Genomic DNA, 26,882 nt, shown 5'->3' with positions numbered 1-26,882 from the left:
TGCTCTCATCCTCAAAACTTTTCTTTACTGTCTGCCAGGCTTAGTGCTGCCCCAGGGATTGCTCTTCTTTCATTGGTACCCATTTTGAAATTACTAGTTCCAAGTTTGTATCCATTCTGATTGCTGTGTGCATTCATGCTATGAGTCACTCTGCAAAAATGTCTGCTCCAGGAACTTAAAGGGTAACTTCACTTTTGTGGGGAAAAAATATGGCAAATTAAAAAAATATTATAGCATATATAAATGCAACACAAGCCATATTGTAATTGAATGGTATTAAAATTACCTTTCCTTTTCAATCTTCAGAGCTGTAATTTTCTATAGAATTCAATGCAATATGGTTACCTATACACACCAACTCCCATTTCCTACACGTGTCATTGGCTGACTAATTTCCTCAGAAAATTAAACTAATATACAAGTCAGATTTTAGGCATCCTCTGAAACAAAAATGTAATTTTTTTGTGAGATGCTGCTAAAGGGTAATCACTTCTTAAAGGATGCAGACCTTGCAGCTTTCCTCATTGAAGCACTGCAAGTGTAGCACCCAAATGATAATGAGAAAGTTACTCCTTTTCAGAATCAGTATCCAAAAGACACAGAAGAACAAACAGCTTTTTCTTCAGAGGAGAAACAGGTAGGAATCTGCAACAAAGTTTGTTATAATCCCTGCAATGTACATTGATTACCCAAAGAGGAATGTTTTTTTTTTTTTTTTTCCCAACAAAACTGGAGTTACTCTTTCACATTACAAAAAAATTGGGAATAAAAATATCCAGAGAAGTGCAGTTGTCACTAATGTGAACTAGTCAGATTTCACTGTTTACTTTTGTGGAAACGTTAAACTTTCATTGGTTGCTCTGAGATACAATTGCAATTGTGTGCTCGTTTTCTTCTCTTCAGTTTTAATGAATCAGCCCTACAACTTCTTATGATGATATGTTATGGATTAAACGTGTATTTATAACCCAAGCTTGTTTTGTTTGTTATGAATAGAGTAGGGAAGGTTAGGAATGGGGTCAGCAACAAGTTGATTGTGATCTACCTGCAATCAAAGCCATGTATGGGCATGGTGTAGACCCACTGAACTATACATATTATATAATATTTTTCCAGAATGCAGCAGCCTACAAAAAAATGGGCTCAATGCAAATTCCATACCTGTAAACAGATTATTATTATTATTATTTTTTTTAAAGAGACCACTGTGGACTAGCCCTTCACACCTTGTGTCTTGCACATAGTAGTTACTATTAGCACTTGGGGTTTAAAAGTTGAAAAAGGTTTTGGATTTGTAAGCCCTTGCTGGCGAGCGTACGTATGTATGTGGCCTTATGGAAGTGGGTCTTTGTGTGTGGGATGGCATATATGCGCCACTGGGTTAGAATTAAAAGCATGCTGCATAGCATGCTCCCAGCACAGAAACTACAGTATGCTCTAACTGGGAGCTCCAGGTCTCCTACTAACAATCAGGAAACAGGAGGCCTGCTTCCTGATCACCTAATCGCTGTGATAGCCTCTGATTGGCTATCACAGTGATCAGTCACTGTACAGCCCTACCTTGTCTGTGTTTTCTCCTCTTGGTTGGAGAAAAGCATACATTGTAACCTTTTCTTCTTGCTAGTGAAGAAAAGTGTAAACAAAGAAGTGTGTAAAAAAAAATAAAAAAATAAAGAAGAATTAGCTAGATCACTGTTTGATCTAGGTAAGTGTCAGGGTTAGAGTAGGGGCAAGGAAAGGGGTCAAGGATCATAGTCAGGAGCCAGGGTCAAAGGTCAGTGTGTGTTTTAGGTAGGATAACAAAAACAAAAGAAAATGTGTGCTATTGTTTCTGGGCCCTACGACAGGTGCAAGCAACAAACATACACTTTTGTGATATCATTGTGATCGTCAAGAGCAGGAAATTTTATTTTGGATCATTCTTTGGTTGTAGGTTATGAAAATAGCAAGAAAAATTCAACTGTATTTTTTTTAAATGATATTCTTTGATATTAAAAACCAGCAAATTTACCAGCGATTAAAAACCCAATTTGCCCTGAAAAAAAAGGTATAACTCACCTGGATACACTTAGTAGTTTTGTTAATATGTAAAGTTCTAGGAAGAGAAATAAAGTCCAGGTGTGGTAATGAGGAGCACAAGGGAAAGGGGAAAAGGAGATGAACAGGGAAATGTGTTTACCAAACCTGGACAATGGGGATTTGAATGTGCCAAATATATATGAAAAAAATTATATATGTCCATATACAATATAACATTTCAATATTTTTATTTGTACAAACAGTTCATTAAAACACATACAGTAAGGATTAACGATACATCTGCATAACAGGCCCAAAGGCCTGAGTATATACAATATAATCTGCTGCTGGATCAACGCGTTTCGCTGAAATAGCTTCTTCAGGATCCAGCCAGTATGTATGTATCAAACAGATTTGCAAAGTATCATGATATCTTTTTTTTAATATATATTTGTCACATTCAAATCCCTATTGTCCAGGTTTGGTAAGCACATTTCCCTGTTCATCTCCCTTTCCCCTTTCCCTTGTGCTCCTCATTACCACACCTAGACTTTATTTCTCTTTACATTTACTATTTTGGGGACGGTGCCCCGAATTTTTTTAGCCTACCACTCTCCATACAATTTCCACATGTTCTACTAACACATGTCAAAACTGCAAAACTGTGTTCAGGTGTTTAGATTTATTTTACCTTCCGTCATGAAGGGTGTTGCCTTATGAGGAGTTTATGTGTAATATCCATTACTGTGTTGCCTGATGAGGAGTTATGTATAGATCTCCATTGGTAATTGTAAATAGATATAAATGTACAAAGTTTTGATTTCAGACTCATATTTGCTATATGTAGATGTGTAAGTTGTGTGAACCAGTCGGACCTGTAGTATTAATCCAATTTAACAAGTCAGTTTGAAATGCCAGCCTGCTATTTACACTTAAACACATAAAAGGATAAGTCTGTTTAAAGGGCGAGCTGTTTGCTACCCGGGAGGTGGCCTGCTATTTACACATACTGATATGCAAAATAGTACCACATTGTAATTAAGTTCCGGTTAGCCAGACATCCTGGGGCCAAGGCGATAGTGTATGTCATTCAGCCTCCATAGCAAAGAACTCTCATTAAGATATGCAATGAAGATGGACCATCTGTTGAGGGTTGGACAGTGTGCCCCAGATATGACCTTGCATATCTTAAATTTCAATTTCAGAGCAAATCAACATGTATAATTAAATTCTCCCTCCAACAGAGAGGAGGGGTTAGCAAGGGACTGAATTATGCTAAGCTAGGCGAGGAGGAAGTTGTCCAATCCTGAATGAGATACGCCCAGAGGGAGGAACAGGGCAGGATAGCTGAACCAATCAGAATAGCCCTATACAAGTCTATGGGATAGAGGTGTATATTATTGCAAGGTGTGCAGAGGGGAGGTGAGAGCCATGGACCTGAGAAGGGGACCCCATATCATCTTAAACCACTGGTGAATATCAGGACACCTCCTGGCACTTAAATGAATACATGTTTGTAGTATTTGTTGTCTGTCTTGTGGGGCATATCATAATAATTTGAATCCCATGCGCTATATGTGTTCAGTTAAACTTTGAATATTTTCCTTTTTGTATGTAATTGTGAATTAATTTAGGCTTCAAGGCTACTTATCAATAAATTAATTTTGATGTTTTGAAGCTGATACTCATGGTCAAAGAACTCTCTTTAACTGAGGTAAAGTAAATCTCATATCTTCCTGGTAACAAAGGGATTAACGCAATACTCTAATTGTTGTTCAAACTTCACAGCAAGGCTAAATAGTGTTAAGGGTTCTATGGCACAAAGCAACACAGCAACACATGACTTTATTAGTCCTAATGACAAATGCTGTCTAAGTAATACTAAAATCTATTTTATTTTTAAAACCATACTAAAGCATTTTTGTACACTGTTTGCCTCTGATGGAAACCTGGTTAGATGTATACACAGTATTTACTGAACAACAGGTAGAAAGTGCCAGCAAGTGTCAAATCCTATCTAAAGTATATATCTTATGCTACTTTAACTATTCATAAATTGTATTCCCCCTATGTTTTGTTACTAAAGATTTTTCTAATTTATAAAAACTTGACATGAGATGTTGCAATGCTGAAGTAAGGTGTGAGTACATTGTGAAGATTAGCTTGGAAGAAAAATTGGCAAAACAAGGTGGATAATAAATGAAAGAGTCTCTTTATTGTCAGTGTTTCCACCACCTGCTATCAGTGTCTGCAGTAGGTGGAAGGAATAGAAATATGGGAGGAAGAATCTGTAACAAAGTGGTGGGGAGCATGTGACAACAGTGGGTAAATATTCAGCAACTGAAAAATTGTGAACCCCTAATATAATAGTGATACACCTTAGCAGAATAGGTGCATTTCTAGTGCAACGTCCACCTAGTATATTTTCTGAAATACAAACTGTAAAAACAAATATCTCATTTAACCAAGTATTATTGTTCGTTGATTTAAAGCTCCAGTGACAATGATTAAAAGTCAACTGACAAAAACATGTGACATCAGTTGTCCAAGGAGAATGCTCTCTACTTTCTTCCTAAGTATTTAAAGGCATTTAGTTGGTTAAAAAAGCATAGATTTCACTTCTAATTCTAAGTAGTGTTCCAGAAAAAAAAATCTAAGTACAGATCTTGCCTTTTCACCTAATTCCAAAATTTTATGTTTCAAACATTTTATGCAGCATGCACCAACATCAGAATGTAAATGATAGTATACAGGAAGAAATTGGTTTATATTCTACAGTACATAATGCTGCTACTGAAAGGCAGTCAATGCTACATACGAACGCAATTATAAGTATGAAAAAATAGCTATGCTTTTCATTCATGTCATTGTAGGAACACACATATAAAACTATTTAGGAATGTATACAAGAGTTTATAGATAAAAATAACCATTTATTACTAGGGACATAAATATGCCATCAAATATACTATCATAAATTATTATCATTTAAATATATATATTTATATATATAAATAATTACATACGGCAGTACACTCGAAAACTCAATAAACCAAACATCTAAACATCTCAAGTGACGCCTCAAAAGATGGAAAGATTTTACACACTATTTTTTTTAAAGATAAAATGCTTTTTGAATAAATGTACAGCACTGTGTCAGGTTGTTCAGTGCAAAAATTAACATTTGTAGTACAAAAGGATACAGATACCCTTTACTCCAGAGCAAGCTTAGGCAGCTGAAGGATTATGTTTCCCAGCATACCATGCTGGCGAAGAATGCAATGCTGGGAGTTGTATTTTACAACTCATGACACGTAATATTCAAAATCCTATAAAAAATTCAAACAACTGATTTTTTTTTTTATTATTTGCTAGACTATGTAACAGTGCATACTTATGCTGTTTCCAAACAATCAATGGTATAAATACAACTAACTCTACCAAATGCTGGAGGGAACTCCAAGGATTTCTAAGATCTTGCAGCACTAGGCAGTATTTGAATAAATCATACCTTCTGCCTGGCTGGTCTCCTTATATTGTGCTTATTAAATAAAACTATGATCAGAGAGTGCAGCATTGTACGTTTTTAAAGGAACCTGTCACAACAGCAGTTAATTGTCAGAACCAAAGCTCCTATCCAATGCTTGAGGCTCTCTGAAGCAGTTCTATTTCCAGTATGGGTGCAGGTGATACTAAACAGGTCTGCCTCACCCCACAATAAGCACCACTTCCTATAGCTGGCCAATTGTAAACTCAAGCACTGGATGGGAGTTGTTACAGGTAATAGCCATTTTCAACAAGTTCTCTTTAAATCAAAATGCTACTTTCATTGTCTAGCTAAAGTACCACAATTATTGTTCTATTAGCATTAAAACATACCAGTCTTGGTCTTTTGCCATAATCTCCAAAAATATAAATATATTTATATCTATATATACATATTTCAGTGTATATATACACACATAATATTTTCACATTAAGGGATCAGACAATTTTATAAAAATCATGGTTCAAGAAGTGCCGCATTTTGTACATACTCGGCACATTGGTTTGACCCAGAAGATCTGTGATCCTATTGCACTGACTCCTGATGATACATGTGTGACCTTTGAATAGATACACCAGTATGATCAAAGTGATGGTGTTATCAAGGCCTTCCCTCCACAGGCTGCTTCAGACATAGTTCACTTCCCGAAGATACAATAGGCAAATGGTTCTCCAGGTGGTGATTGATGAGATGGCCAATGCTATCGAACACACGATCTTTAGTTCTGACCTAGAGGAAAAAGATGTGAGAAGTAGAAACAGATGACTTATTTGATATGTTGTATGTCACTAGCACATACTCTACATGCATTTGGATATGTATTTAAAGCATGAAGGTTACAAGTCAAAGTATAAAGATCTGTGTGGCCTAAAAGACTGGTGATCGTGGAGGCTGTACAATAAACATTTTCTAGAGGAGCACACCACTGAAATCCAGCCATGGGCATACCTAGAAGCTATGCATCCTAAGTGCAAATCTCACCATTCTAATTTGTTTCTGTCTGTATGTCTATCCTGTTTCTCCTGGTTACAACTGTCTGTTCCTATCTTTTTGGTGTGTACTGCCATTCTGTCTTTTCCTATCTTTCTATCTGCAGTTGTATAGGCAAGCAATCATAGTTACATAGTTAGTCAGGTTGAAAAAAGACACAAGTCCATCTAGCTCAACCAATAAAAAACAAAAAAGAAAACACAACCATACAATCTCATATACACAATCCTATACCCACAGTTGATCCAGAGGAAGGCGAAAAACCCCTGCAAAGAATGATTCAATTTACTACAGCATGGAGAAAAAATTCCTGCCTGATCCCCCGAGAGGCAATCTGATGTTCCCTAGATCAACTTTACCTATAAATTTTAGTACCCATTTATATTATGTACACCTAGGAAATAATCCAGGCCTTTTGTAACGCAATCTCCTGAGCTGGACAGAACCACCTCTGGAGGGAGTCTATTCCACATTTTCACAGCTCTTACTGTGAAGAAACCTTTCTGTATTTGGAGACTAAATCTCTTTTTCTCTAGACGTCTAGACACAATTGTGTATGTTCCATATTGGTTGTCCCTCTGAGAGCCATTCAATATCCGATGGCAATAGTATACCATTCCCAGACCCAGTACCTGACTGAAGTTCAGCTTTTATGAATGGCGGAGTTGGGTAGAAAGGTTGGGCATAGTTAGGCGCTCTTGATTAGAGTCTGTGACAACCCCTTAGTTCTATTAACCCTTGCCACACCAGAAGATTATGGTGGGGGTAAACACAGGAGGATTTCACCTAACACAAGAGGCATCAGCACATGGGACACAGTCTAATCTATAAGTTATTTCTTGGGTTGCACCGATACTGATACTGGTTTAGGTGCCGATACTAAGCATTTGTATTCATTTGTATTCATGCAAATCCCCCAATACCTAAAACCTACACTTTGTGATTTTTATTTTGGCTGCACCTAGGGTTTAATAAGCGATAATGCAGTTGACAAACATTACTGCAACATTTGACCAAAAGAGATGACACAATTCAGTAGTTATAGAGCTAGAATCTGCAAACTGACAATTTAATTTAGGGCATATTATAAAGCAGTTAAAGTGACTCGGTCACTGTCATTTAAAACACATACACCAGGAAGATGCACCTGCAGTTAATGGTTGATTAATGTCCTAATAATATACCCCAGTAAAGGCTCGTACACACTATAAGAAAATCGGAAGAACATTTTCATCCGAGGAACAATCGTACAATTTTCTGATAGTGTGTACACAACTTTTGCCGACTCCAAACTTTTGAACGAAAATTTCTGGTGGGACAAACTCCAAAATTCTTCTCGTACGGGAACAGAACAAACAATTTTAGTTTAAAGTGTGCAGTTTTTGTACGATTTTCATACAAGAAAAATCAGAAAAGAAAGACTGTGCATGATCAGAAACAATAAACAACAAAAAAAGCCTTTGTTGCATGAGAATTTTCGTACATTCTTTTCTTCCTCGCTTGTGACTTGTAAAACAACAAGAAAAATTGGACAAATATTCACTCGATTTTCTCATAGTGTGTACCCCACTTAAGTCAGTGGGCTCCCCAGTGTATTTACAGTTTCTCATGCTGCAAAGATCTCTATCTTCTGGCATTATATACTTAACATGGTAAGACAAGACAAAGAAGACATGCTTGGTGAATGATAATGGTGTTTTCAACATCTAACAGAACTATCACAACTCAAGCCCCACTTCTAAAAAACAATTACAAACTTCAAGAGTGTACGCTCCTAGGTAGGATGTACATGTACAAAAATATTAAGGAATGGTCCTGTCTAGATTTAATTTACAGAACAAAGGACAACACAAAACTTACAAAAACATTTGGACACTTACAGTGCCTTCAGGATCTACTAGAAGAAGATGTTTGGCCTGTCCATTGTGCATACCAGTTAGCACATATGAACCAGGGTTATTGATGCTTTTTCTTACAAGGAAATCTCCATCTTTTTTAAGTAGTTTCTCTGCTTCTTTCCTGCACATTTCTCCCACATACCAGGATTCTGATTTCAGTTCCTCATTGATGGTTAATATTGCTGCCCTGGATAGCAGTGGGCTGGAGCAGTCAACTGAGGCATCTTTATTTAACTTCGGTTGATTCTTCAAAGCATCTTCAAATGGTTCTGTGGAATGTTTAAAAGCAGAACTTAAAAATGTATTGTAAAATAGCTTGTATTGTTTAAATATATCAAATTTCATTAAAATGTATATAAAATATGGAAAACCTACACAGATGATGACAGCAGAATGGATGTATCCTACTCAGAACAGGCATTATAGGCTCAGTTCAAGGTGTAGAAGTTAATTTACCCATAAGGCTTTTTGAAGCCTTTTTACAGATAAAAGCACAGTAAACTTCATCCTGAAATTAGTGATTTTAATGTAAACTCCAAAGAAAACAGATAAATAGGCATTTGAAATACCTAAATTTCACCTTTTTTACCTGCCAAATGAATTGTAAGTCTATGCAACCAATCTTGTATTTTACACCCATTTTAAAACACTGCAGATGACACACATGGATCCATATTCAGCAACTTGTCTTCCGGATTCAGCAAAGTAGCTTCCTAAAACTGGCCATACATGGATAGAAAATTGTTTAAAAAAACTTTTGTTTTTGATAAAGAATCTGTCAAACGACTGTGTGTGAACGCCATCATTTTATCAAATTGTTTCCCACATATTATCGATGTATTATGTAGATGTAGATGTATTATTGGTACATCTTTTGCCGATCAATGATCAATGCACATGTGCTATACATTTTTTGGAACTATTTAGGATCAATGTCCCTACTAATGTTTAGAAAATCATTATATTACGCTACAAAATTCCAAAATAACAGATCTTTCTTTTTCGCATTTTGATAATCCAAATGCGCCCACTAATGTTTCTAAAGTCAAACGATCAGGCTTATCGAAAGCTTTTTGGAATGATTTTCTATCCATGTATGGCCAGCTTAAGTCATTTCCCCACCTCCATTGTCCTTATCAGATGGTGAATTCAGCATTATCACAACTTTCACCTTGAATGCTTGAGAATCTCTACCCCTTTGGTGCTGGTCATATGGCCAGTACAAAGGCTATGACCAGGACAAGACTCTGTTGAAGGAGAGGATCAGAATTTAGACAGAGCCTTGGCCTTGAAGGGCAAGTATTACAGGAACAAACAGGGTTGTTTCAAATCATTTTGAAATTAGACTACAGGTTCAGCTTAAATCAAATTTGAGAAGATGGGTAGATTTTTATAAATGCACTTTAGGTATAAAATTTTACCAATTTTGTTTTAAACTGTCTAATGGAAATTACCTATACCAATAGAGAAGAGGAGTTCTTAAAATTGTTAAACATAACTAGTTTACTCTTTTACTACATTTCCTAGCAACAGGAAAGCAACTAAAATACAAGATCAAAGCAAATTCTATTTAAAGTGGTTCTAAAGTCAAAATGTTTTTTTCTTAACCTTAATGCATTCTCTGCATTTTCTGCATTAAGGTAAAAAAATCCCCCCCTACCTATCATACCCACTGTCCCAGCTGCAGCACTGTTCTTCTCATGTCCTCGCCATAGGCTCCTGCTGCTCTCAGTCAAACTCCTGTGAGGAGGGGGCAGGCGCATGGTTGAACAACAAAAAAATGATTCATCTATGGGCTACCTAAGGCTCCATGCAAGTTCCCTTTGGCAGAAAAAAAATGCTCATAGAGTTTAGCGTTTTTTATCCCAGAAAGCTCCAATCCAAAACGCAAACCAGAAGGGTTTTTTTTCCTGCCGCTAAGCGCTGAGCCTAAAATATGCCTCTAATCGTCCTAATGTGCATTGGCACATAGGATATCATTTAGCTGCTTCTACAGAAAAAAAAACTCCTGCAGAAGCAGCGATTTGTAAGCTAGTGTGCAAACAGAACCTTAGTGGGACAGAAGGTTGAGGAAAATGTTTCTAACACTGCCCAACAGCAATTCTATTCTTTATCCACTCTATCTAAAACAAACAAAATTTGGCTTGACATACACTTTAACTTGTGAATAGAACTAACTGTATCTTTACCAAAGGTATGCATATAATGGATACTGACTGAACACTGAGAAACACATTGTCTAATCTCTAGCAATCCTAACCACAAAAGCATTTTCAATTTCTTACTCATGTCAAACAGATCCATTCTTTGGCTGAAGTCCTTGCAACTGTCAACAGATCCACAGAATGCAGAATCCATGCTCCTCTGAAGTGCCCCCAGTGCCTTCTTATTGATGTGCTGTGTATTGACATATGTAGGTGCATTGCTTGCCTGACTTGCTGATTTCCTTTCTGGAACACTGTAAATGTCTAAAGAAGCTAAAATACAATGCAAAGCCTTTTATTAGAATCATATCAGTAGTTCAGGAAGCTAATGGTTTGCTTTATACTAGTTGCATTTTTATAAAAAACAAAAAAACAATACCTGCTAAATATACATTAAAGGGGCAATGAGGACAGGTTCAATTAATGGGAACACTGAAGTGAGATCAATCAGAACATAGTAAGAGTTGGCTTATAATGATAAATACAGTATATCCAAGTAGCATTATATTATTGTGTTTAACCACTTTAATACTGGGCACTTTCACCTTCTTGCTGCCCAGGCCTATTTTCAGCTTTCAGCGCTGTCACACTTTGAATGACAATTGCGCTATCATGCAATGCTGTACACAAACATAATTTGTATAATTTCTTTGAGACAGATAGAGCTTTCTTTCAGTTGTATTTATTCACCACTGAGTTTTTTTTTTTTTTGGTAAACAAATTAAAAATTAAAAAAAAAAGTTTTCTGTTACAAAATTTTGTAAATTAGTAAGTTATTTCCTTCACTGATGTGCGCTGATGAGGCTGCACTTACGGGCACTGATAAGCTGCACTGATGGACACTGATCAGAAGGCACTAATATGCAGCACTGATGGGCACTGATAAGCGGCATTATTAATATACAGCAGTGATGGGCACTGATAGGAGACAATGTTGGGCAGCCTTTATGGACATGGATAGGTGGCACTGATGGGCACTGATAGACGACACTGATGGGTAATGATGGGAACTTATAGGTGGCATTGTTAGGCGGCACTGATGAGGAGGCACTGACAGGCATAATTAATGGGCTATGAAAGGCAGCACTGATAGGTACTGATTGGCATCACTAATGGGAAAAGGTCAGCATCACTGGTAGACACAGGTGGGCATCACTGGTGGGCACTGGCAGACATCGCTGATGGGGCAGCACTGATAATCAATGCACTGATTAACAACGCAGACCCCCCTATCAGGAGAGCTGCTTATCAGCTCTCCTCTACTCACTCACTTTCACCGTGAGTAGAGAATGCCAATAACCGACACTTTCTATTTACACTGTGATCAGCTGTAATTGGACACAGGTGATCATGTGGTAAAGAGCCTATGTTATAGGCTCTTTATCGTGATCGGAGATGAGGTGTGTTTGAGTGACACACCGCACCACCGATTGCCGCACTGCTCACCCCCGGGGGGTGCGCCTGAGTGGCTTGCTCTGAAGGACATCATATGATGTCCAGTCAGAATAATGAAACCCCCGCCCCAACGTAATTTTGCTATAGGGCAGGCAGGAAGGTGTTAAAGTGGCTGTAAACTTCTACTTATACTCACAGATGTGTACTTTCTAAAGAATATTTAAAGCCGAAGAAAGCAGATATACATCTAAAACTTATGTAAGGAGATTTGTCTCATCTCTGTGTGTCATCTGAGGCTGTTCACTTCACTGGGTATATGTGAGGGTTTACATCCACTTTGAGGTCTGTTGCACATGGGGATAAAACATGCTGAATTTGTTTACTGATCTGAAATGAAATACATTGTTGTCTATGGGACATTGCACAAAGGTAAGTAAAGATCAGTAATACAGAGTTGAGTACAGAGCAGTAAAACAAAAATAGAAAATTTTACATTTGAGTGCAGTAATTTACTCGCATGTTTACTCGTTTAATGTTTACGTGAGTATAAGTGAGTGTATTACAGTACTGGCAATAGAGAAGAATTTTACTGCCTACACGCTTGCACACCTTTACTCACCTATACTCATCCATACTCAACATAAGTCAGGTCTTTACGCACAATTTTTGGCTCCTTGCAAAAGGGTGTCAAAAGTTCCCGAGTAAACATCAGTCAATTATGACACCCATGTGCAAGGGGCCTAAATCTAAGACAAAAACAGATATCTTGTAGTAGAACATTCACCCCTGGGGAAAATTCTGTTATTCATTTCTGGATTGATTCATTACGCAACATTATTATATTGTTAGTAATGATTCCATTCCCACAGACACTGCAGTCTCATTTGTACTGATCTGAGCATTGAGTACAGAGCAGTAAAAAAAAAAAAATGTAAATTTAAGTGCAGTAATTTATGTGTGTTTACTCATGTGTAAGCATGTATAAGCATGTTTACTGAGTATTGTATTGAGTATAAATGAGTATATTGTGAAAGAATTTACTTGTCTATACACTTACGCACCTTTACCCTATACCTATACCTTTGGCCTATACTAATGATTACCCAGGTCTTTACACAGTTTTGGGCCTCTTGCACATGGGTGTCACAAGTTTCTTAGTAAATATCAGTAAATGTGCAAGGGGCCTTAAAGTGATTGTAAAGCATTGAGTTTTTTTTAATTAAAACAACAAACACTTACCTGATCAGTGCAATGGTTCTGCACATAGCAGCCCCAATCCTCCTCTTCTATGGTTCTCCGGCAGTGCTTCTGACTCCACCCCCCCCCGGCCACTTGCTATGGGGGCACTCGTGTGTGCTGGACCCTTTGCCCTGCTCTGCGTGTCCATAAGACACACAGAGCGGGGCTCTGCCCCTCCCCCCACTTCCTTTTCACTGGCTCTGATTGACAGCAGTGGGAGCTCTTGGATCTCCTGCTGTTGTATCTCAGCCAATGAGGAGCGAGAGAGCCGAGAGAGCCTTGGCACCTGTGCAGATTGCTGGAACAAGATCATGCTCAGGTAAGTACTTTGGGATGGCGGTAGCTGCATGCAGAAGGTTTTTTTACCTTACTGCATAGAATCTAATGGCCAGTCAGTGTTCTGCCAAGAACCCTCCATAGAGATTTGGACTTAACGCATACTGACCTCAGATTGCGACCACTTGGTCTACTGTGCTCTTAAGTGTGGACTCTGAACTGCACTAGCAGAAGCAATTGAGCACAGGAGCATTCTAGTAGCAGCGGTCGAAACAGGAACCATGCTGCAAAGAGAGACTGAAGACTGCAGAGCACACTGGAGCAGGTTGGAAGACAGAACAGGAGTGTACAGATGGGAACAGTAGATCAGACCAGGCAACAAGACAGTGGACCCCAGCACAGGAATGTACTGGATAAAAAGCAGACCACATCACACAGTGGTACTGCAGACCCAACTATAGCAGACTGGAAAGCAGACAGAAAACACCTAGAATACAGGCCAGGAATCAAGGCAGGTGGCAGACAAGCAAATCTAAGTGAGCTGAGATGGGTACATGGAAGTCATTCCAAAGAAGAAACAGGTGGGAAACAAGTGCACAGGGAAGGAGCTCAGATGCAAACAGAAGTGTTGCTTGAGCACTGGACATGTGGAGGCTAATCCTTTAAATAGGTCACGGTCCTTTTAAAATGATATTAAACCCAAAACCAAAAATGTATTATATTGCAGTCCCCTGCCAGTGTGAAGTGGTTTGCCTCATCCATGTAAACTGATACATTCTGCTAAAGAGCTTGTGCTTTTGAAAAACAATAGAGTTGCTGGCTGGATCACCAGATAAAAGTAGAGGAAAGAAAGCCTAAAAAGGAAACAAATCCAGCCATCACATCTATGAATTGGTAAGCTGCAATGTAATAAATGTTTACTTTTGGGTTTAATACTGCTTTAGGAGATGTGCATCTATAATGTCACTGGACACAATGCCACTGGAGAGTCCCAGAAGGGCTGCTGGTTGAGAAAGAGTGGAAGCCAGGTGGTGTGGCAATGTGGAATGAAGGTATTACAACTGCTAGTAATGAAGCCTAAAGAGGTCACAGACAGCAATAAAAAATGCAAAAAGAGTTTTAATCTTTCTGTAGTTAATGTAGGTTGACATAAGGTCTCCATCAGTCAGCCGATCACCCATAGTACCAAACAAAATTTGCTTAAGTGGGCAAGGCCAAAATGACACAGCAAAGTGAAGAATTGTAAAAAAGGGAACATGTGATTAAATATAATATCAGGTAAATTACAGGTGAACCATGAATTAAAAGTGATCCCTGCATTATTTTAATCTTCTCGGCAGCTTCGTTCACTTTACAGACTTGCTTTAAAATTCGATTTTCAATGCATGCTTCAAATCAAAAAAAGGCCCAACTTTAGATAAAAGTACTTCATAATAACAGAAAGAAGCAACACTATAGTACATATAAATGTTAAATCCACTGGCTCTGTACCAGGCTTACATATATTTCTTACCTTGCCTTTTCACAGCTTGTTGAAAGGCTTCATTAGGTTTTTCAACTAGATGACGACCTTGGTAATATGTCTGTTCTATTCCAGGAGAGGTCAAAAGCTAATTCAGAGACAAAAGACTTCCTGTGAGTTTTCATCTTGTCTAATGTTAACAAAAAATGCTGATTGTTTAAGCCTGCCTGGATCTGTGTGGCAGCTGGTATAAAAAAGCAGACATAAAACATTAATATCAAATAGAGATGGGTGAATAATCCAAAACCATTCTACTTACTTTCTTTAAATTGTTTTTAATGCTGCATTTTGAATACTCCATATTCCCTGCCCATATAATGACACGCCAGCACACCATGCATACAAGTAGATATCCATAAAGCATGGTATGTAATTGGCACTGCGCAAATACTTCAGAAAAAGATCCTGGTGTGCCAGTTGAGTTCAGGATACAGAACCCATGGAATGGCCAGAGGATTGGTACGTGTACACATACTATTAAATATATGTAATCAGTAACCCAGAAATGATCCATATACATCGTTGAAAGTTGACATTTAATTAATTGTTAAAGACCTTCTGTTCCACTAATTAAAAGCTGCTAGTATAGTATAACATGCTTAATGCCATATTTGATTATTTTATTTAGGGAAAGCCAATAAACTTTTATAAAAATGTATTATATCCCAATTGGCTAGAAAACTAAACTCAATTTAAAAAAAAAGTGAATTTATACCTGATTATTGTCTCCTTGGTTTGTATTCTGAGCTTTTAACCTCTCATCAATAATACCTCCTGCTGGGGGCAGTTTGTTTGGAATACTGTTGTAATATTGAGGTTCTGCCGTTGTCCCATCCTCTTCTGCCCATAATGGGTCATCTAAACTTTGCATTCTTTAAAATAAATAGAATATTATTGCTGTATTACGATCCATAGATGATGTTCTACGTTGTGCAAAATACTATATTTTTCTCTAAGCATAACATGAAATAACCCAAATAACGTAATCTACAATGCATTAAAATGCTTTTTTTCACATTTATTTCACAATTATTTGGTACAACAAACATCACTATAGAAATCAGGCAAGTAATGGCTTAGCAATTTAGCATATTCAGACTATAAAAAGCAAATCTGTAATTGGGTACTGTGAACATTGCATGCTTCTGCAATTTTTATTGCAATTAAAGTATAACTATAGGCAAAAAACTGTTTGTGGACTAAGTGTAGAGGGATTAGAACACCAATCGGGTTTGTGCCTTCTATAGGGAGATTTACCCTCTCTATTTGTCGGGCTTACCACTATCATTGAAAGTGAAAATAAAAGAAATTTCCAAAGTCTGGGTTGACATCAGAACACTAATAGAGGGGAAATGCGGACACTAGTTCTGGTGACCCTGGCGGGTCCCAAGGGATTCCCTTAAATTGCAGGGATTTCCTCTCACTTTCATTTTGGCTATGGGACAGGAAGTAAAGGGAAATCTCCCCAATGGAACACAGATGGCAAAACAATAAATAAAGGGGTTATAGCCTTCACATACTTTATCCAAAATGAAAAAAAAAAAAAGGTTTTGCCTATAGTTCTTACTTTAAACAACACTGCACGTAAGGATCTCCGACTTTCCTGATCTTAAATGTGTTTTCAAAAACAGGTTAGTAGTGGCCACTCCCATATTTTAATCATGACAGGTTTGCATTAAAGAAAAAACACACTTTGTTAGGTGTTCCCATTTACCTTCCATACCTAAAAATAATTTAAAAAAATCTCTTATCTTTTACATTTTTGTTTTAAACAGGGCCCTGGACAGACATGCAGCGGGCCCCATACAGCCTACCCCCCCCCCCCCCCCAGGCTCAAAGTGACTAAGGACAAAGATTTATCAGTCCCTATCTCTGCAGCCTCAGTTGCACAGATGAATGAAATGGAAATGCTCTGAGGCTTCTTGCTCATTCACAAACTAAGGCATAGTAAACACAGTTTACTATGCTTCCTTGATGAATGGGCACAGAAGTGATTGGTACCAATTACTCACTGTGTTCATTCAGGAAAGGAAGGGGCCAATAAATTATATATTTACCCGCCCCTTCCACTTACTCCCCATTCTGGAACATCCCCCTGTGTGCCCGCAACAGCTACCAGCAGGAGAGTAGGGAAGCCAGCAGCTCTGTGGGAGAAAGGGGCATACAGGGAGGCCAAGACAGCAGATGGAAGAGGTGCATGTGCTAGAACCAATCCCCCTGCAGTGAAGTCGAAGGGAGAAAGAGGAAAAACTGCCAGCGCTGCAGGGGGAGGCAGAAGAGGATTGGTGTCTGCAATAAGATAGTACAACCGGCCCTACTGCTCAGCGAGTGCCTGGGCCCCCCTTTTGAACTGCCGAGGCCCGGGCCCAGTACAGGAGAGCTATAGGGCAGACAAGGCGGCTCAGGGGCCAGCCTGCACGAGTGCCCACATAGAAAGCAGCTTACAATTGCAATTAATTACAAAATAAAGACTAATATGTTACCTGTCAGGAAATGCTGGTATCTTAGATGGGCACTGCAGATACTGCTTAAAGCGGAGTTCAAAAGCTTGGCCTATCGTGCTGATAACATCTTGCGCTAGCCCGTCGCTGCATTCCAGTATATGACAGGCTAGAATAAAAGACATACTGTAAGTAAAGAGAGTGACTCCTTGTCTACTATATATATATATATATATATATATATATATATATATATATGTGCAAGGCTATTGTTTCTGAGACTTACCTCTGCGATTAACAGGATCTTTTGCTACATATGCAACATAATCATTTGCATCCTAAGCAAAGAGAACAAAATAAGTCTTACAATTAACCCATACATTTAGTACAAATAATATGTAATTCAGATTCACCTCAATTGAAAAGAAATGCATTTGACATTTGAGTATTGCTTGAGTATAATTTTGCATTGTAAACAAAAAAAAAAAAAGAAAATTGCAACCATAGATTGTGCCCACAAGGTGGCAGTGTTCATACATTGTATTTAATAATGAAACCTGATAAACCATATCTGTACATTCCTTGTTTTATGTTTTAATTTGCTATAAGAGTCCTTTCACACAAGTCATCAGTTCCATCATGAAAATTGATTAAAAAAAAAAAAAACACATTGAATCCAAATCCCTTTACATCAGTTTACATCCATTTTTTACATATCTGTTTTTTAGTTGTTGAAGAAAATAGTCATGTAGGTAAAATATATTAAAAAAAAAAAAAAAAAAAAAAAAGGAAATAAACACAGATAGTTTTAGGTTTTTTTTTTCTATAGACATAAACTGACTTGTAAGGATGTCTACTTACATCTGCCCACTGATAGGCATACATTATGGTTTAATTATGGTTTATGGTTTTAATAGCAAAATCTCTGCCTATTTTTTTTTTTTTTTTCTTTTGCTCAGTTGTTCCAAATTTCTAAAGGTGTGCTAACAAGAAAGGATAACAGAAAAAGTCTCTTACAATAAAAACAGATTTAAAAAAATCCCAATCCCACAGACCAAACTTCTGATATCATTTACATGGTGCTCACTAATGAATAAACCTATTTATTGTCAGAATACCAAATAAATACCAAACAAGCATTACTTACTGGGTCTCCGCCAGATGCAAAAGAAATGGATTGCATATGATGATTTGCTATGATCTACATTTGGATTAAAATAAAGGAAAATGCAATTAATTATTGTAAATGTTGATAACTGTTATCAGTTATTTTCTAAATGTCCTCTGAAGAATACATGTGCATTCATTACTGATTTACTAAGAGACGATAACAGAAATTTGCCATAACCAGGAGTCTCTGAGACTCCGATTTTCTATTTCTCTGAAGAGACCTTATCTGGTTCATCCATGATAGCAATTACCAAAGTGGCATAACCTAGAGCAAATAATTAGAATTACTATTTCACTGGTCAGATTATAATATGGGTTACTTATTTCTTGTTGGTTATGGGGCTGCAGCAGAATTAAAGCAGATCTATGGTCAAATGTTAAGTAATATAAAAATGTACACATTGTATTTCAATTATTTCTAGGCTACTATTATTCTGCATGATCCTAAAGCTTGTAAACTTACTCTGTGAAGATTCCCACACAGCAGTATTTACTATGCCCTATGAGTAGGAACTGCTGTGTCACAACAGTATTTACTATGCCCTATGAGTAGGAACTGCTGTGTCACAGAATTCACAGGCTGCATTCTGAACTACAGATGCACTGAGAGGAAGAGTTTCAGAAGGCGGAGTCAGTACAGGATTCACTGTTTGCAGGCAGCAAGGTACCATGGGATATGTAGTCCTTAGAAATGAAAAGTAAACAGCAGAGGGGAAGCTGCAAAGCATGCTGGGAATCTAAGAAGTTATGGAAAGAGATGACCAGTAGAGCAACAAAGACAGAGCTCACAACATTAAAGGTGATTCCTAAAGTAAGCTTCAATTGGAATGTCAGAAATAATTATTGCTTGTATTGATATTACAAGGCTGAAGTTATAAAATTAAAGTGTATGCTGTGACCATAGATTTATACACCAGACTCCAGCTAAAATTTTGTTTCAGGTGTTAAAGTACTCCATTACCACAGGGTTACTTGTAAAAGAAGTCTTTTCTGGCAGCCAGTGTTTTCAAACCTTGCCACTTGACTTCTCTCCGGACGTAACAAGCATCACACATATCCGGATATGTCAGTACTCCTCCCACTGTACTCTGTATTTCCTCTTGCTGACTTAAGCCAGCCATACACTGTTCGAATTCGAACCATTATTGGGCAGGCTGAATGTACCAAGTTGATAGATCGATCAACTTGGGTATAACTAGGCTGCCGGATTCGCTTCCAATTATCGCAAGCTGCTGCTATAGCCATTAGTGATAGTCACTGTCTTCTTCCGGCTGGGACGGCTTCCCCCACCCGGAGAGGACAATGGCCCGGCAGGAGGGACTCCCTTGTTAGCGTTGTCTGTGCTGATGGAAGAATCATGCAAATTACTTTCCTTCAACCCATGACTGCAGGAAAGAAATTTGCACCGTTTATGGCCAGACTTTTGTATCACTACAGGACATCCAAGTATGAGCGGGGAACCACAGCACGTGGTTTGGGAGCAAGTAGTTGACACACCTGGAAGTGTCAAATATACCTGCAGTGAACGGTAGGCTTTGAAAGCACAGGCTGCTAAAAAAATAATTATACATGGTTTTCTTTTACATCCCAGGCTTCTTTTACAAATGACTCTGTGGTAACAGGGTAGCTTTATATAAAGTATGGATGATTTTTTTTTTTCTCATGTGGGAAGAAGCAGAGAAACCAATTAGTTAGATTCTACAGCTACATAAGGGCGCTCACGGAGTTAGGAGTTGGAACCCCATTCTGCTGTCACATAGACTTGGATACTGCTCAATTGTAGGGCAGATAAGAAGCAGTAGGCATGCTTCACAATGCTAATAATATTCAAATGGTGTGAGGCAATGAGCTTCTGCTTCACTCGTTGCCTAACTCCCAGCACTGACACATGCAAAATGCACCTGCCATTTCTTTTTTCCCCCATGTGGACTGGACCTGAAGCTGGTGTAACCTCAGTTATACATTATGACTCATGAGAGGTTTCCGGATATCTGTATATCTATCCATCTATCTACACACAGTAAAAAAAAAAAAATGCTTTTCCTTAGGCAACAGTTGACTGGTGACCTAAAATTTCTGCTTGCACATGGATACTCTGGTAATGTTCACCAACGACAACAAGAATGAAAGGTAAGGAGGTAGAAAGATACAGACAACAATAAAATCCTATCATAGATTCTAGCCTTCTTCTACATTTCTAAAATTAAAAAAAGAAGTTGTTGTTGCTGTCTTTGTGCCCATTAGTAAGATTTATAATCACTTTCTTTTCTACTAGCACCCTGTCAAAAAGTCAGAAAGTGAGGCAAAATCTTGCCTGTAGAGACATGCACATGAATAAAAGCATAAGAGATTCTGATCTCTTTTCATCCTGGCTTTGGCTGGGGATATCAGGTACCTGGCCTACCACTGTACTTTGATTCCTTCTTACAGCCCCTACAACCCTTTTATATCCTGTACTGACCAAGGGGCTGAAGGAGGGAACCACATTGTGCAGACCTAGTCCACACATCTCATATACACAGTATACACAGAAATTGCCAGATGTTGTAGTTTCTGAAGACAGCGGGTATCAGCATGTAGGCAGCAGAAGGGGTATTAAGCGTTTTTTTTTTTTGTAGGCAAGCCTTTGGTTTGAGGTGAAAAACAACAGCAGGAGTCTTTATTTCTACCTAGAAAGTAAAATAACCCAGCTTACTTTCCCTGTCAGAGGAGCCAAGATGGTCACCTTGACCGTAACTGTCTTCCTGTAAAGGCAATAATTACGTACACTGATCTTAATCCAGTAATATTCGTTCAGTGCATTTCTTCATTGTGTACATTAACTGAAGACATCGCCATTTGGGTTTTCTGCCTTGTATTCTTTTGCATGACAAATGTGTTTCTAACAGTTGCTCAGGCAACCAACGCCAGCCACAGCCAGCAGAAGCATTTTTCAGATGCATTTCTTGTTCATTCATTGATTTCTTTTAGTTTAAAAACCCAATGCATACAAGCTTGATTCAGGAAATCAGGGGCCTCTGGCTTAAGAGAACACTAGAATATTATCTAAAAAACCATGAAGATAACAGAACTGCCAATATTCATTATTTCAACATTCATTTTCATGATTTTTAACATGTGTAAGTTACACTTAGACATATCTTTATGATAAAGATACATTTCTAAATCTGAAGGAGCTAAGATCCAGGAGGTTTTACCCCCTTTATGACCAGGTAAATGTTTGCTATTTGGCACTGCACTACTTTACCTGGCTATTGTGCTGTCATGGAACATTTTACCCAAATGATATTCATATCTTTTTTTCACACAAACAGTTTTCTTTTGGTGGTATTTTATTACCACTAGGTTCTTTATTTGTTATTATAAAACAAAAAAAAAAGACCGAACATTTTGAAAAAAAAAAACAAAAAACAATATTTTTTTTTACTTTTTGTTATAAAACATATCCATTAAGTTATTTTTTTTTTTTTTAATCTAATTTCTTCAAAAATGTATTCTGCTACATTTCTTGTAAAGATATGGTAAAGAAAAGCACAAAAATTGTATATTGATTGATTTGTGTGAAAATTATAGCACAGGGGTCTTCAAACTATGGCCCTCCAGTTGTTCAGGAACTACAATTCCCATCATGCCTAGTCATGGCTGTGAATGTCAGAGTTTTACAATGCCTCATGGGAAGTGTATTTCCGCAACAGCTGGAGGGCCGTAGTTTGAGGACCCCTGTATAATATAGCGTCTACAAACTATAGTGCAGTATATACAGTATGCTGGAATTTTTTTTTTTTATACCACTAATGGCAGTGATCAGCGACTTATAGTGGGACTGTGATAGCGTGGCGTGGTCGATGTACAAACAGACATATTCAATAAAAATATGGTCAGGTGCACAGTGAGCTTGCCCTTTGCTTGTGATCATTGTGGTTAGTGGCTCTGGCTACACAAAAGCAAGATCTCTAATTTTTCTCTAATTGCAAAATTCCAATTGAATGGTAAGGAGTAGTACATTTTGTGAATAATCAGACTTTAGGTGTGCTTGCACTGGCCCCTCCCAGTATGCCCATATAGGTTTTACATTTTTTAAGTGGCTACTATTTTTTTAGTGCATGTGCAATGGAAGTCTGCAGATGAGTTTTGCCCTCTGATCTTTTCATTTGTATGCTGAGCATGGAGGTCTAAAAATAATGCTTAGTAATCGCGTTCCAAATCTATGTACTTTTGAAGTAAATGTCCTTTTGTTGATACTCTCATTAAAATCACAGGGTAGAATCTAAAGCCTAACTTCGGGCAAATAAAAAGAATTTAATTGGAAATCATCTACATTGCTTTGCTGAAAAGCAGGTTCAAGTGATGATCAATATTTGTGTTGTGCATGCTTTTAATTGGCTAACAGTGCACTAGTGTATGTTTTAAGCTGATCAAGCAGCTTATTTTAGTATCCATTAGTGCACCCACACATAACTTATCACACATCTTATTGAACGAATGGCCCTTGTGAAAACTCTTTAAGGACTAGATAAAATTTCTGATTGTTAGGATAGAAAAAGGAGACATCCAAATTATTCTGCAAATATTCTACATCTAGGGTTGAACTTGGCACAAGCTGCACCTGCTTCAGGTGCCAGTTAGGTGCGCACCTGCTGACTATAAATAACCAGCCTTTTCTTTCAGTATTATACTTACCTATTAGGAGTGCAGCTTCCTCTTGTCTGCAGATCTGTCTGTCATAACACAAAGAACTGCTATCAGTGTTTCTATAGATAGAGACTAACACCTGCGGGGAAGTGGAGAAATTGCAGTGCAAAGCAGGTGTGCATAATGTTGAGAAAGGAAGAGTTGACGTAGTGGACTAGCAGGCAATGGTGTAAGATTGATGGTACATTCTGGGCTCCCCTTTTCTGTCTCCAGGCCTTGTCTAGGTTACCAATACTGCAAGCACTGTTCATAACTCCAGGAATTTAGCCACAAAAAATGTTCTGGAGTACTAGGGATTAAGCCCAATGAGGTGCATGCCAACTTGTAGACGTATGTATATAATTTACAATTGACATTTTTACAGAGCATCAGGAGCAAAGCTATCGCTTTACATTTGGCGATCCAAAAATGGACCTTCTGATCTCAGCTCAGCAGCTAAAGAATCACATGCACTACTGTGTCGACCCCTTTCCTCCTCCTGCCCAATTACAGAGCACTTTATGTTATGTGAACCCATTCACAAATTACAAAGGCTCCTGTGAATGAGCAGCAGAGAAGAGGGGTGGGCAGAGATGCTGTGTGAGAGAGCAGCATCTTTCCTGCCAAAGCTCTGATAGTGTAGCGATAGCTGTGCTCCCAGAGCCCCATAAAACTGCCAGATGTAAATAACATAGATAAGTTTACGAAGTGGCATGTACCTTTTTGGACTTAACTTATGACAACACATTTTACAAAGTGGCTGAATCCTTGGAGTTCAGCTTTAAGCCACTGTGTCCAGCCAAACAATTCTGTATCATGTTCTTTCTAAGTATTCTTATACCGTATATCCGTAAACATTCTCATTTTGTATTGCCAGAAAATCCTTAATTTGTTCAAAAGTACCCCCTATGTTTTCCCATGGACAACACTAGGAAGGAGACCTCTGTATGCACCCTGGTGTTCAGTGATCTCAGAGTGTTCAAGTTTGCATACATTTGTGTGACCAAGCTCCTGCTGAGTTATGGCTGGACAGTTGATAACAGTGGAAAGAGAGAAAAAACTGGGATGCAAGTGTACATTCAATAACTACTTCTAGAAAAAACATTGATGTTACATATACATCTGTAACATTTTTATTATCAAGACCTAATGTTTTGGAAAAACAGAACATTTCCCAGAGAATTAAGATACTATACTATGTGCAGGTGCATGTGACTTGATTTTTTGAGTTTAAAGGATTGCTTTAAGCCTTATACATACATCTACTAAACAAAAATGACAAAATGTATCCCACACTGCCCCTAGAATTTTGTTTTTTACATGGATTTTGATTTTCTAGGAATTTCGTTTTCTTTCATTACCATTTTCTAAGAATTCCATTTTCTTTCATTTATATCTCCATTATTTGCTTACACTTTTTTGTTCCTTTGCTGATTTATATACACAGGTGTATATACAGTATATATATATATATATATATATATATATATATATATATATATATATATATGTATATATATATATATATATATATATATATATATATATATATTATGGGAGGAATAGCTTGGACATACCTGTTTAGAATCCGGTGTCATCATGTTTAGGCTTGTTGTAGATATGTTAAGTGTTATACACATTCCTGCAAACTGGAGGTTGCACTTTCCCAGGATGCTAGAGAGGATTTTATTTGCAGGCTACACAAAAACAAAAAAACTCAGATCAGGATAATGGAAAGTTAAAAAATGAAAAATAAAAATACAGCTTATTGTCAATATACAGTACAGCATATACTACATTTTGTATAAAGTATTCTGATTTAATTTTTACTTCATGCCTTTAATAGTCTTGATTTTGATAATACTGTCCAGGTCCTCATATCTATTCCAGACAAGTATGGGGCCTCCTGGAAAAGGCTATTGCTGTAGGTTGGGAGACATGGTATCTGTCTATAAAAACAATTGGTATAGCTTGCAAAAAGGTTTCTGCTCAAGAGCTAGACCACTTAAGTACTCTTATGGCTCATTTCCACTGAGCTTTCTGGTACGGTTCGGTTTGGTACGGTACGCTATTTATGCCGTTTCCATTATGAATGGTACCCTAATTCTGAACCGTACCGTACCACTTTTTTGGTACCCTTTCGTTGGGGTACCAAGCACATTAGTACCGTACCAACTGGGTGGAGCTACACTCTGCAGAACTTTGATTGGTTGACAGAGAATACTCTATCACAGCTTTCCTGCTACACCACGCCTATCATGAAAGAGTACTATTGGCAGTGGAAACGCAATGTGTACCGTACCGAACCATACCGTACCGTACCGTACTGAACCGAACCGTACCGTACCACTCAGTGGAAACGAGGCATTAAGGTCCATGTAGATGGGAAAATGCAGTGTGCTTTTAAGTAGAGCAAATTAATGTGCATCAGTTTGATAAGTTTCCTAAATTCAATCAGAGTTCCTTCACAGGTGCTTTTGACCTGCAGTTGACACCCTTCTGACATCCTACTAAGGTTCATCAAGCTTTTTACATTACCAAAGAATTAAATGGGGAGAAAAGCAGTTATGATGCAAACAACTGTGACTGTGCACACAGGCACTAAAAGTTCAGTGTATACATTTTTACATTGGCAAACTATTGTTCTTTTTTGCCATGACAAGTGAGTCTCAGCTAAGCCCTGGGATGTCCCTATGTATCTACAGACAGTATTCTGTAGGATGTTTAGTTATTGGAAGTGGTGGGCAGGTAAAGCACGTGCTGCTTTGTCTTCTACCTTACCCTCACAGGACTAAGTATGGTGCAGTTTTTTTTTTTTTTTTTGTTCCATAAAGTTTTAGGAAAACAATGAACAGTACAAAACCATCAAATAAAAAGTAATACAGTGGTCTAAAACTCTGTTACATAGGAAAAATACCACAATAGAAGATAGTTACACATCTGGCTGCTGCTTGCTGGATGGGTGGTTACAATAGAACAATATCAACGTGGGTGGTTGTAAACCCATTTTAAAACAGAGGTGGTAACAAAGAGGAGAGCAAAAAGGATAATATGTAAATTATACAATCAAAGCCCCTGCCTCAAAATTGTGAGGTTTTCAGAGCTCAAGTTAAGGGGCTCTACTCATAGTACAGGTCAGTCAGGGTTGGGGAAGAAAAAAGAAAGGGGGGGATTGGAGGAAGATATGGGTTGGGGGAAGATGGGGATGAAAGGGAGGGAGGGGGCCTTAGGGGTGTTCTGACAGGCTCATTATTCAGCAGTTGGGTGGGCAGTAAATAGATGGGAAAGGAGGGTTTCGGCATAGAAGTTCAAGGTATTGTCTCGGAGTTTAGGCATTGTTTGTACAGATATAAGTATGGTTTCTCTACTGATATGCACTAGTTCCTCCATCGTTCCCACCTGATCAATTAGATGAAACCAAACAGAAATCTTCAGGGTCTTCCAAAGTCTGGGTATAAGTGTTTTGGCCACTTTCAGTAGGTGGATGGTGAGGGAGTGTTTCTACTTAGA

The 26,882-nt window shown here is 38.0% G+C and overlaps 1 protein-coding gene across 3 annotated transcripts in view; it reads right to left on the bottom strand.

Moving 5' to 3' along the window:
- Window positions 1-5,315: 5,315 nt before the first annotated feature.
- Window positions 5,316-26,882, bottom strand: part of SHC3 (SHC adaptor protein 3) — a 147,348-nt gene continuing 125,781 nt past the window's right edge. For all 3 annotated transcript variants that reach the window (XM_082256230.1, XM_082256231.1, XM_082256229.1), the window contains 9 exons: window positions 24,950-25,069; window positions 18,679-18,732; window positions 17,818-17,869; window positions 17,574-17,700; window positions 15,806-15,962; window positions 15,082-15,178; window positions 10,740-10,931; window positions 8,437-8,723; window positions 5,316-6,295 (listed from right to left, as the gene is read on the bottom strand). In XM_082256230.1, coding sequence (XP_082112356.1) covers window positions 6,167-6,295; window positions 8,437-8,723; window positions 10,740-10,931; window positions 15,082-15,178; window positions 15,806-15,962; window positions 17,574-17,700; window positions 17,818-17,869; window positions 18,679-18,732; window positions 24,950-25,069 — 1,215 coding nt within the window. In that variant the 3' untranslated portion in view covers window positions 5,316-6,166. The remainder of the gene's footprint in view (window positions 6,296-8,436; window positions 8,724-10,739; window positions 10,932-15,081; window positions 15,179-15,805; window positions 15,963-17,573; window positions 17,701-17,817; window positions 17,870-18,678; window positions 18,733-24,949; window positions 25,070-26,882) is intronic.

This window comes from Pelophylax lessonae (genome assembly GCF_965119305.1).
Source record: "Pelophylax lessonae genome assembly, chromosome: 1".
Taxonomy (NCBI): Eukaryota; Metazoa; Chordata; class Amphibia; order Anura; family Ranidae; genus Pelophylax; species Pelophylax lessonae.
Note: the sequence above shows the minus strand (reverse complement) of the source record. Positions and strands in the feature narration are given on the sequence as shown.